The sequence below is a fragment of the Miscanthus floridulus genome, chromosome 6 (genome assembly GCF_019320115.1).
Source record: "Miscanthus floridulus cultivar M001 chromosome 6, ASM1932011v1, whole genome shotgun sequence".
Taxonomy (NCBI): Eukaryota; Viridiplantae; Streptophyta; class Magnoliopsida; order Poales; family Poaceae; genus Miscanthus; species Miscanthus floridulus.
In genome coordinates this window covers 133,419,449-133,434,158 of record NC_089585.1, presented here as the reverse complement: position 1 = coordinate 133,434,158, position 14,710 = coordinate 133,419,449, and the positions used below count along the sequence as shown (strand labels likewise).

The following is a 14,710-nucleotide window of genomic DNA, read 5'->3' as shown; positions in this document are numbered from 1 at the left end:
TTCAGGGATCATTCGGCCGTTGTACCCGTATTGTGCAAATAGTCAAGCATAATAAGAGCAGTAGCAGATTACATTCATATTCATAGACGTTCGATAGCAAGTAACAGATCCACGTAGTATCAGATTTCAAGAACCAAATGTTTCCATACGCTCATGCTTTCCTGGGGTGGATTTCGTGACCCCAAAAATTAGTTCTTCGAGGAACTAGTTTACAGTATGAGAGAGGACAGGGATGACCGTTAACACTGTATAAATGATGCTGAACAGATTGGCCAGGAGTTATTGTCAAAATCTTCATGATTAAGGCAGCTAATGCTACGAATCAAGTTCTCCCATTATTCTGGTTGGAAATCAAGCTAAACAACAGCCAGCTGTCAGCCCCTTCATTCCATCTGCCATAGCTATCTTCTGCTCTGGTTGTTTGCAATGTACATCTCACCTATGCAATGTTGGGTAGGACTCTGCCTATGATCAGAACAATAAGTGAAGTCCATCCAGTAAATGACCGTGCACCCTTTCCCTTTCCTTTGTTCTTCTGGTCATAGTTTTCCCAGAAGAACCCCGTTTCATCGTAATTCTGCACGATATTCCTGTAAAGGTAAAACCGGAAAGTAGTGTCAGCAATGTATTAGACAAGCTACAGTTCAGCGAATTCATTTGGTTTCAACTCAAGAGAAGAATGAACACACCGGATAAGATTTGATCTTAGCTTGTCATACAATTCCCCTGCCCTGCCGCTATATGGACCATCCTCTACAGGAAAGCACAATGTTAGATCATTGTGCCAGCAGAAGGGTTTGCAAAGGGTATAAACTAGGCAATTAAAGAGCTTACCATGTGCATAATGATGTAGTGCGGAAAGTACCATGTAGTTCATGTTTATCCAAATGGCACCTCTCCAATAAGGCGGGTCATGCTCTGTGTTACGCTTCATATATATTGAACTGGACCATGTATTAGTAGATACTTCAGAACCCAGTTATTGGATGACCAAATAATATAGCTATATAACTTGAGCTACGGTAATAAAGTATTGGGAGCATGAATGCAGTTTGAAAATTCCATCTAACCACATTGAATTGAAGCCTATGCCATTCATAGGATAGGAAAGCAATAGCATATATGCTCCAGATATCCAATGACTTATGTGGGGTGTGTGTGGTTTGGGAGAAGGGTTGGGGGTTTGGCCGTTTGGGGTGGATGAGGGGGAGGGGAGAATGGACAAAATAATAGACCAAATCATGACCATTTACCTTTTTCTAGAAAGTGATCGAAGGCCATAATCTGTCCACAGTATAGAGGTATTAGATATCAGATCGAGCTGCTTCTCAAGAACCCACGATTCCTGAGCAGTCAAATGTGATTATTAATTAAGATGGACATCAGAAAAAACATTTAAGTGATAAACAAGACAGACAGAAGTAACATACAGGTGGAATAGTCCCCATCATGAATGGGAAGAGGCTGACATAGCCAACATGGGGTACTAACTGCAGCTGAGGGGGTTGTAATGTTTCCCGCAAGAACTCTCGTCTCATAGTATCCTTGTCTTTCACATCAAACCATCTCAATCGAACCTACAAAAATAACCTCACAATCAAAGTTGAGAACAATGTGTGGCAAAAAAGTACCAAAGCTCAGAGGAAGCACCGTGCTGACCTTTTCAGTATGGTTACCATAATCAAAATAAGCACCAATTTTGTCATCCAAGTGCAACTGTAAAAATGCCAATAATTACATAACTGAATGTAACAAGCAGTAGTCATCAGGTTGTTTCGATTTTGGAACTAAACCAATATTGTCTCATAAAGGCACAATCAGGGTTCAGAACATGATCAATATATCAACTAGAATAAAACCATGTTTTAAGGCAGAATTTTTGCAAACGTACAATTTTCTAGAAGATTCCATACAGAGGAAATAATTGAGAGGTCCACTCTCAAGAGGAGAGAAGTTTAGTTTTATGGAGTCAAGACAGGGCCAAAATACTTGAGTGGTCTCCAAAAAATAATTCCAGTATGATACATAAATTCAAGGACTTGCATGTATCATGCATGAGTGTCTGTGTTTCGAAAAAAAAGGAATTGACAACACAGTACCTTGTTAAGTGTTCCGAAATCAGAAAGTTGATTTGATATCTTATAGTAATCCTGCAAAAATTCAACAATTTTTTTCAAAGAGGAGGCAAAGTCAATGATTGAGACAAATCAACTCGAATTAAGCAAGTCATGTTCCTACATCCATACTGAACTACCTTCTCAAGAGCACCATCCATTTTAAGAAACTCTGCAATGGAACGGATGCAATTTGCAGCTAGAAGCATCCAACAACGAAGGTCAACATGCCGTTCTTCATCATTAGGGTGAGATGCACGAGGATAGTCATCCAATCCAGATGTCAGAGTCTGCAAAGTAATTGGGAACATCAGGTAAGTGCAAAGTGAAGGAACTCTAATGTTGGCATGACGTGGGCTCGATGAAAAAACTTTTGACCAACTGATCAGTACAGGAGCAAGCCACAATGAATTATGTAAAAACCTTTGGGTTCAACTCCCTTGTTGTTATGTTGTCTCTTCCATGCCAATAGAAGGTGCCTTCATATTTACCTATGAACAATTTATGATAAATAAGCCAAATGTAGAAGTGTTGACACTGACAAGTAGAATCATATATGGAACGAGCAAATGTATATTCCGTGTCCATTGACCTCACAAGGGAATAGCTTTCACTTCAATTTTATGAAACAAATATCTCATATCTTACCGCTTAGATGGATTTGTAGAAAGTTCTACTGCACAGGGTGAAGCCACGTGACAATTAGATGGTGTTTATATCTTAGAGGATCATCAAAACACATAAAATCATTCCCTACCAAAGTGAATGCTTCCTATTTTGAACAAGCAGAACAGGTCCAATAGTTGGACAAGGAAATACAAAACTATTTAAGCTCTAAAGACTCAAAAGCAGTTGGGCCACATTTCTTTTTTTTTTGAACAGTGGATTTGAGATGTAACAGCTACTTAACTAGCTGAGGACCACAATTACAAAAGAATAGTTTAGAACCAAATATACTTTTTTCACCGACTTGAGGTGAGAGTATAAAATATGGAGCAACCAGAGATCAGTTCTGCAAATCTGATGTGCCTCTACAAAAGGAAGTCTAGGAGATCGACCGGAATGACTCTGTCAGCTATGTCAACAGATTATTTCTGATCAAGCTTAGGTTCTGATAAGAAATTATGCTGACTACAATTAATGAACTGAAGCCAGCAGTAACTGAAAGTGATATTCTGCAATTGAAATATACTCCAAAAATTAATAGCACCCAGTGAAGGCTTCAAAGGCCCAACCGTATCTCATCTTCTGATTTTTTTTTGTACCATACAACCACGGCTAGCACCTAATAATAGACTGAGCTAGTGCCTCTTGTTAGGCTTTCAACTATCATCTCAGTACACCATATAACAGCTTAGGTTTATTGTGTTTGTGTGTTTCAGAAAATAATCATGGCAACAGCATTAAACTCCCACACTAGTCAATATGAGTACAGAAAATGAAAGTGGGAAAAGAAAGCTCACCTGATTGTGTACTGTTGAACCACTGAAACCAAGAATTTAGCCGTATATAAGCCCTTTCAAGAAAACTGGAAATCTTTTCAGCTTCCTCATCTGAAAACTGATGTGCATGTATTCCACTTGCCAAATCTGTCCCAAGACAAAGAGCAGATGACAAATTAATCGAAAGCAAGACTTGATTACAGATTTACAGTTAAAGACTTCAACTCTTATGGACCTTCATATGTTTAACAGACTTTTCGTGCTTGCCAGTCAACAAAATTTCTTAGCATTTGAATGTTTATAATTGGATAAACATACACCAAAATATTACAAACTAACATATTTTGTAATATTCCCAAGACAGGTCTTCTGTTCCTTGAGCACTATTTGCCGTGCCCTTTTTCATATATTATGGCATTTGAATATTGGAAAAAGAGGAACAGAGAACTACAGTTTGTAAATTGATTTTATAGGTTATGCTTCAGCATTTTTCATTTAAAGGCATGCCATGCATGCAAGTTACACTAAATATCAGAGAAAACAAAGAATTAGATATCACAAGATACAATAAACACATCATCAACATGAGGAGCAAGAAAGAAAGTAATGGCTTCGAGGCTTACCACGTATCGCAAGAAATAAAGTTGGAGGGTTCCCATTGGAAGGGTACTGCAGAACAAACTCCTCAGGAACTTTACTGCATGATTGCAGAAGTTGGATTATATAAGAAGTGTCACACTAAATTTATCACTGGTTGTGACAGTAGAAACAACCTTAAAGCTTCAGCTCCTAAGATTTGCTCCCTAGGAATCCATCCATCTGAATTAAGCAGATCCTAACCAATGTCCAATGATATCCATAGATATATGCACATCCCAACGCCTGTACATCAACCACCGGGATGTGCATTAGCATACAGCAGAAAACCTTCATTGAACACTGAGATAAAAACTCATGGTTACCAAATGACTAATTGATGGAAGCCCTCATCCCACAGAAATCCCCTTGGAAAGAATGAGCGGCTGGGCACAGCTGTATATAACGCAGCGGGCCAATATGGAATATATTTATCCCCATTTTTTTGCTGACAAAGAAACATAAGCATTAAGTTTTGGTTGTCTGTGACTTGTAATTAGCTTAGGAATTCAGATGCAACATACTACAAAACAGTATAAAAATAACACGCAGCTAATCAAAAAAAGTATCCTGAGACAGCAATTTCTCAGAACAAGAGCAGATCACAACATATGAACAAATGAAACCGATATCAGGTGAAGCTCTAAAACTTACTGTAAAACCTTTCGGAAGTGCAATTTTGGACTGCCCATAGAAGTAGCCAACACCGCCAAGAAGACTTGACAAGGCAGCTCTACCAACAGATAATTCTCTGGAATCAATCTTAATCAAAATGAAAACTACGTCAGCATAGGTCAACGACAAAAACTTTAGTCAAGTTTTACTAATTGTCTACAAACAAATACAAGAGCCAATAAAGTAATGAGTAGCATCCCTTGGGAAAGAAATATTTTAATCAAGGATAAAAAATGATTTGATTCGTAGGAAACAATAATACAGTGAGAATATAACAACTGCAGATACTGCAAAAACAAAAGAAAAAATTGTGGAATGTCAAACAAAATGCTCATCCAACACAGCGCACCTTATTATTTACATTGAAGATTCGATCATATTTCTCTTCAAATTCCTTTTGTTTTGTTTCAAGACGGGTACTCAGCATGGGACCTGACATCATTAGTGAGAAGCAACTAAAACAACAGATATATTGTGCTTACAGCGTTCTTGAATTTCATATTCATCGCAAAGACGAGATGTAGATAAAACAGATCCAGAAAATTATGCAAGGATGTAGAACAAGCCAAGAGCCAAATAGATTTGTTCAAAAATCAAAATGATCAGTGCGTAAATAATATGGGTGGTGACTTTGCATCTCACTGACAAATAGAATCAGAAGAATCACATATAGTGTTTGCAGTATGCGCTACGCAGCAGAATCACCTGTTAGCTTGCTAATCCGCTCTTCAATCACTGGAGACTTTGAGGAAGACCCTGACAAGAATACTATGTCCTATTTGAGCAGGAGTCTTTATGGAAACCTATCAAATCAAAATAAAGTATAAATCATAATGCAATAGCTCATGAGAAACAACATAAGGCTAGATCGCAGTAAACATGGATCAGAAGTATCAACAGAGGATAACAGTAACATTTGGTTACATAACTTTTTTTTTTTGAAACAAAGGTTACATAACTTATAAAGTAGAAAACAACAAAATATATAAAGTAGTTCACCAAAAAATAGCCTCAATACATCCTCCATGTGTCCAATCCATACATATTACTACTAATGTGCTAATATATTTCTACTGCTAATGCTTAACTGAAATATGAGTATATGACGTGCCAGTGATCAAAGTTATTGCATGCAACACCTGCTTCTTGACATTATACTGAGTAAACAAGCACATGTTCCGCATCATTTATCATTTTACGAAAGTCAAAAGGAAATAAGATGGTGTTAATGACTCTTTCTACCGAAAGGCTTCACACATACATGAGGAATACATAATTACCCTAAATTATAATGATGGATAAATTTCCTTGCCCTCTTCCAGTTACCTGATAGACCATTATATTTGAAGAATCCTCAGTACTGTCTGGTAGATTAAGGTTTCCAGTTTGCATTGCCTAGAGATAAATCCATATAAGTAGTTACATGGAAATGTACTTAATGAAATACAAAATGTTCTGATTTTTTCCCAAAATACTCCCTCTGTTCCTAATTGTAAGTTGTTTTAGCTTTGTTCTAAGTCAAACTTTTCTAATTTTACCAAGTTTATAGAAAAATATACAAACATCTACTACGTCAAACTATATTCATAAGATACATCATGAAATATATTTTGATAGTGGATTCATTTGATATAGTAAATGCTAATATATTTTTCTATAAACTTGGTCAAAGTTAGATAAGTTTGACTTAAGATAAAGTCAAAAATCAACAATTTACAATTTGGGACATAGGGAGTAATAAGGTAAATGATGAGGAGTTTAGAATACATTAGTCGCAACAGCTTGTTGTACTAGGTCACTCAGATTATGCATACTCATTGATTTGAATCCAGCTCTGTGAATTTCCAAATTGTCCTGTGAGAAACAGAGTTGCATATATTATATCCATATGAAAGTTAGTCAAATGGAGTTGCACCAGCATATCCCATAGCAAACAGTACTGAGGAGCTAACGAGGTCAAAAACTATCAAGACAAGGATACCTCAGATCTCAAGTACAATTCCCAATTACCAATCTCCTCATGCGACCCAGATGCCAAAAGAACAGGGCCTCTTGATGAAGGTTCATATGAACCCATAGTGATCTGATTTCCAGTTTCATCAGCAACGTAGAAAAAAAGATGTGTGGTGCTTTCTTGAGCATCACTTAAGTCTGACCTAGAGAAAGTTTAACAACATGGAATAAATTTCTTTTGGATAACTTTGAAGGGTTGCAAGTAAGTAATCACAGGCGATATCCTACTGAGCTGGGATCAGGCTACGTCGCAACGAAGGAAACAATTCAGACTTATCATTCTTTCCATCCTCTGTTTAGTATGTTTACAAATTGAGATGCGTTAAAACAGCTTTTCGGTAAGATTGAAATGCTCTTTTCTTCAATTTGCAGATAATGAAAGTATGCTTACCTCTCGCTGTTAGCGTCCAATCGAACTGCCCAGTCTCCACCATAACCACTGCTCTCTCCTTTCTCTTTCAGAAAACTAGTAGTCAAGAATAGGCCATGATCAACCAGCACTTGACGTCCATAATCCCTACCATTGTGAGCTGTCCACCCAAATGTGCTCAGCTCATCAGAATCTTGGCAAACATGACGAAGAAAGTATTGTCCATTTTTCAAGCCAATCCACATCAATCCAGCAATTAGAGACAGGGGGGTTCTGAAATAGAGGTAACATTAGCAAGAAATTCTTGAATCCTTGGTTCCAAAATACTCTCATTGCATAAAGATGGTACTTTCAGCTAAAAAAATAGCATGGTGTATTATTTTAAAAGGCACAGTATAGAAGTACTTTCATTGCATAAAGATGATTGACTCCACATGAAGGCACAGAGGGACAAGGAGGGAGGGGGGGGGGGGGGGGGGGGGGGGGCGGTGGTGAAGGGGGGGCTTCTCAGTTATAAGATTCTAACTTTCATGACAGTAAGGAAACATCATCAAAACTATTTATACGAGGAACATGAACTTTCAAATGTAGTCCAACTAGTAGAGAAGTAGAGAACTACAGGAAGGGAATAATTTTCAGTAATTAACTTGTTGTGAAGGAAAATAGGGAGGCTTTGCAAAAGTTTAGCACCTTGCACGAATTCCAAGGTACACATTTGGTCTATAAGTGCCCCAATACAAACTTTCCTTGTGGTTACTTTGAAACTGCAATCATTTAGGCATGAACCATCAGAAAGGTAACATGGTTACTAATAAAACCCAAGGATACAAAGAAATGAGAGCCTTTCAATTATGCATCATTCAGGAAAAAAAAACTAGATTGAGAGAAAATCAAGTGCACACTAGAAAGAAGTATAAATACATATGTTAGTGTGCATTTTATCAAAAGCACTTTGCAACAAACAAATTTGACTAGCTTTGTTTACCAACATCAGTACATACTACTGCGCTTCAACATAAGTCTATCATCGTTAAATATGAAGTGATGCACCATTAATAGCTCATGGTGCCAACTGCCAATCTCACCTGATGCTAAATCAGTGGTCACTACTACTTCACGAATACATAAAGCAACACTTCCAAAATCAACTTAAGGCCCTGAAACTAGAGTGGTGTACTTCCCTACTAGCTTTAGCTGTCGTGCAATTTCATTCAACCTTCGGGACAAAAACAACGTGGCAACCAAATGCGCATCACCTGAGGCAGATCCATCATCCTGGGCGCTGACAGCGGCGTTACGGAGCGCATGACCTTTCGCAGCGTCGCCGCGCCCTCGCCTTCCGCCTCCTCCCACCACCCACCAGTATACACCACGAAGGCGACCGACACGAGGGCGAAGGAAGCAATCACGAAGAGCGCGAGGGTTCGGGGCCTCACGTCCATGAGGCGCAGGGGCCCATGGTCGCCGCGGCCACGGCGCCGCGCCGCTGCGGCCGCGGCTCGGCGTGCGTTCGGCTCCGAGGCCTCAGAGGGCCTCCCGCGGCTCCTGGCAGCGGCGGTCGGACGCCGGGTGCTGCTGCTGCCGCCGGTCATAGGAAAACTCTCGCCGGCAATCTCGCCGTTTCTGCTGGGGTCTGGGTCTTGGGAGACCGGAGGGGTTTCGATACGTACTTAGCTTATTTTCGCCTCGCTTTTGCGGTCACGTAATATCGGATTTACGCCTAAGCCCATCCTTACCCTGACTTCAAGTCTCCGGTGCTTTGTCCATGTCACAGGGAATGGTGATCTCATATTCCAGCAGTAGAGGATTTGATTCCTCTTATCTAAACCTTAGTAGTACAATTTTCATATGTTTAATTACCCCATATTCATTCTAACAATATACTCAAAGCATGTCCAACCTGCATCAATAGAAACAGCCGATTTTTCCATCTCCAGCTATGCGGGCTTGCTCCTGTAGCCCATGTGCACCTAAGAGCATCCGCAGTGTATGGTTCTATCGGCCCGATCGGCTGGGAGCGGCTGGCTGGGCTGGCTGGCCAGCCCTCTCAGCAAAACACTGTTCATGTAAACCAGCCAGCAGTACTTCTCTCTCACGTAAACGAACCAGCAACGATACGAACCAGCCAACCGAATGAGCTGTATGTCGGTCCTATCTTTTATCGACCTGGGTCGATACATTGCGTCGCTGGTTCGTTGAAGAACCAGGTGCGATGGATAGAACCCGCTCCCATCCACCATTCTCTCTCCTGCCGCAGAATCATCTCGTAAAGAAAGGAGGGGTGGGGGCCACTGGGCACCGGCACCGGGCGCTGTTGGCCTGTTGGTCACCGAGCATCGCAAGTTGGGCTGCCTTTTTTTAATGTCGTGGGCTCCATTTATAGGTTCGACGTCGGTTCTATACATTGCTACGTTTTTAACATGTGCCATCAAATCATGGGATAGAACCAGGATCGATCCTATACACTGCTGATGCTCTAATTGACCTGCTCCTGCACCCGTTGTGCATGACCCTTATGATAGCTCTGCACACTAAGCCTCGATAGGGTCACTGCTCCCATGCACCCTCTCTCAACCTGGTATCATTTGTGTCGCCTCACTAGGGTTTTCTCTCCTCTCATGCTTGCCTTCCACAAAGCGGATCTGGAGATCCTGTCGCCTCCACCTCCCTCACCCGAGGGCTCGTGAGAGGCTCGACGGAGGTTCTGGTAGTGCGGGTGTACCTAGTGACTGAGAAGACGGATCCCTTTCTTTTTATTCCTTAGGCGTCATGCATCGGATCTTCATCTTCACTCTTTTTTTGTCATGACCTTTTTTATTGTGATGCCAATTCATCTTTTTTTTGCAAACGATGGTTTTATACGTATTTTATTAAGAGAAAAAGGTTCAATACAAAGACATGGTGTTCGACGAACAACAGGCAACGAGAGGCCTACCATCGTAGACGAACAAACCACAGCGACCTGTCAAAACACGACTACGATTATACAAACATGGTGTCGGATTATTTAGCTCGGCAATGCCTAGCAACGTGATTGCGTAGATTGATCCAGATGGTCGCACACGAGACACAGAGATTTATACTAGTTTGGGCCCCGAGAAGCGAGTAAAAGTCGTACGTCCAGTTGCTACTTCTTCTTGTATTCGTATGCTCGATTACAGGGGTTGTTGCTCCTAGCTACGAGGTATATTGAAATGAGGCGATGGTGTCGTGGTGGACATGACGATCGCGGAGTCCTTACCCCTCTTTATATAGGCAGAGGGGTAGGGTTACAACGAGGGCGATCGGCGCTATAGATTGGATTCTGAGTTTGTTACAACTAAATCAATTCTATCCTACCATAGCTGTGATAGTGGCAGATATCCTTGATATATCGTGATCTCCAAATTGGTAGCTTGCCCCTAGTCCTCGCGAGCTTCCTCCTCGGTCGTCCTCCGTAGATGGGCCAGATATATGGTCAGGTGAGGGTACCCCAGGACTCATATCTCTGACACATGAATTCGTGACTGGAAGAGCCCCTAGCAGTGTGTTGCCTACACGTCAACCGTGGCCGGACTTTGCCTCTCTGATCTCTTGTGTTAATGCATCTCGGGTTTGGTTATAACTTGTTTTTTTAGGGAAACAGGAAGGGGCGCTCCCCTATTGTGCTTTTATTGAAATTTAAAAGAGGTACAAATGTCTTACAAAGAGTCTCAAGAAACAAAAAAAGAAATAGAGAAAATCTATAGAATTACACATAAGCTTCTAGCCATTGGGAAAGCAACAGAGCTAAGCTATCTTTTGCTCTAAGAATAACCTGAGCAAACTCCTGTTTGAAGATGGTCTTGTAGTGAAGAATCAAGGGTTGAACTTGCCTGTGTTAGAAACAAAGTACCTCAGAACCGTAGATCATGGGATAGCAGCTTACTAAGATGGGGAAACTATTGATGTACCTCGCCCTAGGTCATCATTCGGTCCATGGCGCCGCAGCGACTTGGACGTCGGTGTCATGGCAGCTCGGCGTAGTGGAGTCCAGTGTAGTGGTGGCGAGGTCTAGTGGCGATGCAGAGGCGACAATGAGGTGGTGGCGGTGAAGTCAGTGGATCTTCCCGTCGCTGGCAACACCCTTTTTAGATCGGGTTAGGTTTTCTGTTGGTGGGTCACGGCGGCTTTGGTCAACCTCGTAGTTAGAGCCATGATCCCCACCTCTCCTTATAGTGCTGTGCGACAGGGGTCCACCAATCATATTAGGGTTGGACGTCCCCGATCAGGGCGCAGATCCAAGGGCTCAATAGGCCGTTGATGGAGATCAACTAATATTCTCCCCCTTGATCTCACTACCATCTTTCAATTTCATATCATTTACTTTTGTTCATTCTATTATAGATTAGCGCATAGAGCATGTTTCATCGTCATGGTCAATTGTCGATAGATTTAACAGTTACAACACACCACTCTGTTCTGAAATAGATACTTAACTTTGGGCCTTCTTTTGTCCAGAAATTTTAGGTTTTTCCTTAAACCCATGCTAGCTACATGTTCTCTGAACACGTTGGGTGGTAAGCCTTTTGTAAGCGGATCCGCGAGCATCTTTTCGGTACTTATATACTTAAGACTTATGACATGATCCTGGACTTTATCTTTCACAACATAATACTTTATGTCAATGTGTTTGGTAGCACCACTTGACTTATTATTGTGAGCATACTGTACTGCCGGATTATTATCATAGTATAACTTAAGTGGTCTATAGATGTCGTCAACCACCTTCAAACCGGGTATAAACTTCTTTAGCCAGTTCACCTGTCCCGTTGCCTCATAACACGCTACAAACTCGACATACATTGTGGACAATGTAGCGACGGTTTGCTTTGAGCTTTTCCATGAAATAACTCCCCTTACGAGAGTGAGTACATATCTAGACGTGAATTTTCTATCATCTCCCGCATAATCAGAATCAGAATATCCCACTATATGGAGTGAATCTGATCTTCTATACGTCATAATGAGGCTTTTCGTTCCTTGCAAATAATGAAGACTTTCTTTATTATTTTCTAATGTTCTGTTCTAGGATTGCTCTGGAATCTATCAAGTAACCCGATAACAAAATGCCAAGTCAAAGCGCGTACATACTTGAGCATATTGCAAACTTCCGACAACTAAAGCATATAGAACCATTTTCATTTGATCGATCTCATACTGGTTCCCAGGGCATTGAAAATCCTCATATCTGTCGCCCTTAACTATAGGAGCATGTGAGGGACTACATTTATGCATACTGAATTTCTTTAAGATCTTTTCTATGTATGCCTTTTGTGACAGTCCTAATACCCCTTTACTTCTATCTCGGTGAATCTCGATCCCTAGAACGAACGAAGCTTCACCAAGATCTTTCATATCAAATTTTGAGGACAAAAACTTCTTTGTCTCCAGTAGTAGACTGACATCACTACTAGCAAGTAAGATATTATCCACATATAGGATAAGGAATATAAACTTCCCATTCTTAAACTTTGCATAGACACAATTGTCCTCAACATTCTCTTTAAACTCAAAATTCCTTATTGTCTGATCAAACTTCAAGTATCACTGTCTTGAAGCTTATTTTAATCCATAAATGGACTTCTTTAGGCGGCATCCCATTCGTTCTTTTCCTTTCATAACAAAGCCTTTCGGTTGTGCCATGTAAACATTTTCCTCCAAGTTCCCATTGAGAAATGCCGTATTTACATCCATCTGATGTAATTCTAAATTGTAATGTGCCACTAATGCCATTATGATTCTGAAGGAATCTTTACATGAGACTGGAGAAAAGGTCTCATTGTAATCAATCCCTTCTCTTTGCGTAAAGCCTTTTGGCACAAGTCGCGCTTTATATCTCTCTATATTCCCTTAAGAGTCAAGTTTTGTTTTGTAGACCCATTTACAACCTATTGTTTTTGCTCCTTTAGGAATTATTTTCAAGTCCCAAACTTTATTGGCATTCATAGATTTTATTTCATCTTTCATGGCCTCAAGCCACTTTGATGAATGATCACTTCTCATGGCTTCTTCAAATGAGATGGGATCATCCTCCATTTGAAATTTCTCAGTGTTGTATACTTCATAGTCAGCAGTAATAGCTGATTTTCTAACTCTTTGAGACCTTCTAGGGGCCTCCACATTTGGCACATCTTCTATTTAAGGCTGTTGTTGCTTCCTCTCATGTGTGGCAATAGGTTCTATAGGATCCTAAAGAAAAGATTCCTCATCGTCATTCATTGTTTCCACAAACAAAATAACAACAGGTGTTGACACCATAGTATCTTGCATTGTCGGTGCAGCGACCGCAGGTAGTGAGAAAAATGGCTCATGAATCATCAGAGTAGGCGCATACACTCGCTTCTCTTCAAGGTCAATTTCTCGAGCTACCATGCTCCCCCTCATTATTTTATCCTCTAGGAAGATAGCGTGTCTTGTTTCCATAAACTTTGTATGTCTCTCTAGACAGTAGAAATGAAAACCTTTTGACTTTTCTGGGTAGCCAATGAAATGGCAACTTACTATTTTAGGATCTAGCTTCCCAATGTTTGGGTTAAATACTTTAGCCTCAGCAGGACTCCCCCACACGTAAGTGGTTTAGTGAGGGTACTCTTTCTGTCCACAACTCATACGGTGTTTTAGGGCACTGACTTACCTGGTACTCTATTGAGAATATGAATGGTGGTTTTTAATGTCTCTATCCACTAGCCTCAACGGTAAGGTGGAGTAACTTATCATGCTTCGCATCATATCCATCAGGGTATGATTGCGTCTTTCAGATACTCCATTCTGCTAAGGTTCATCCTGGTGTAGAATACTGGGCTACTATGCCATTCTCCTATAAGAACCTTACAAAAGGTCTAGGAACTTGGCCATATAGGGGTATGCTGACCATAGTACTCCCCCCACTGGTCGGACCTGACTATCTTAATCTTTAATTAGTGTTGATTTTCAACTTCTGCCTTAAATATCTTAAATTTATCCAATATTTCTGTTCTTTCTTTGATTGGATAAATGTAGCCATAATGGGAGTAATTATCTGTGAATGTTATGAACGAATCATAACCATCCACACTCTTTATAGGAAACTGACCATAGATGTCTATGTGAATAATTTGTTAAATTCCTACGCTTCGTTTGGCATATTTCTTAATTTTCTTTACATACTTTCCTTTTATATATTTCTCTGCATTATTCTAAATATGAGAGCTCTAATGGAGGAAGAATATTATTCTTAACTAGTCTTTCTATTCTTCCCGTCGAAATATGGCCTAAATGACAGTGCCATAATTTCGACGACGCATCGTGAGCTCTCTTATGCCATCATTTTAGAGTAACTCTCTGTCACCAGCTGCTTTATCAGCTGTAGTAGCATATGTCTTTGAAGGGCTAGTAAACTAACTCTTTATTCTATCAGAGGTACTCGGATGACCGTGTCACACTCTGGGATTTAGCCCACA

At 40.5% G+C, this 14,710-nt stretch overlaps 1 protein-coding gene across 1 annotated transcript; it reads right to left on the bottom strand.

The window, feature by feature from the left end:
- Positions 1 to 49: 49 nt before the first annotated feature.
- On the bottom strand, positions 50 to 8,941 carry LOC136457026 (alpha-glucosidase 2-like). Its single transcript, XM_066457066.1, is given in 25 exon segments — positions 50 to 465; positions 467 to 590; positions 690 to 753; positions 835 to 944; positions 1,254 to 1,345; positions 1,431 to 1,577; positions 1,660 to 1,716; positions 2,100 to 2,150; positions 2,255 to 2,404; positions 2,538 to 2,605; positions 3,578 to 3,703; positions 4,180 to 4,253; positions 4,330 to 4,391; positions 4,393 to 4,438; positions 4,519 to 4,640; positions 4,847 to 4,954; positions 5,217 to 5,299; positions 5,573 to 5,642; positions 5,644 to 5,670; positions 6,194 to 6,262; positions 6,635 to 6,721; positions 6,849 to 7,023; positions 7,272 to 7,523; positions 7,941 to 8,014; positions 8,507 to 8,941. Coding segments are annotated over 25 exon segments (2,604 nt in total). The 5' UTR covers positions 8,843 to 8,941; the 3' UTR covers positions 50 to 435.
- Positions 8,942 to 14,710: the final 5,769 nt, after the last annotated feature.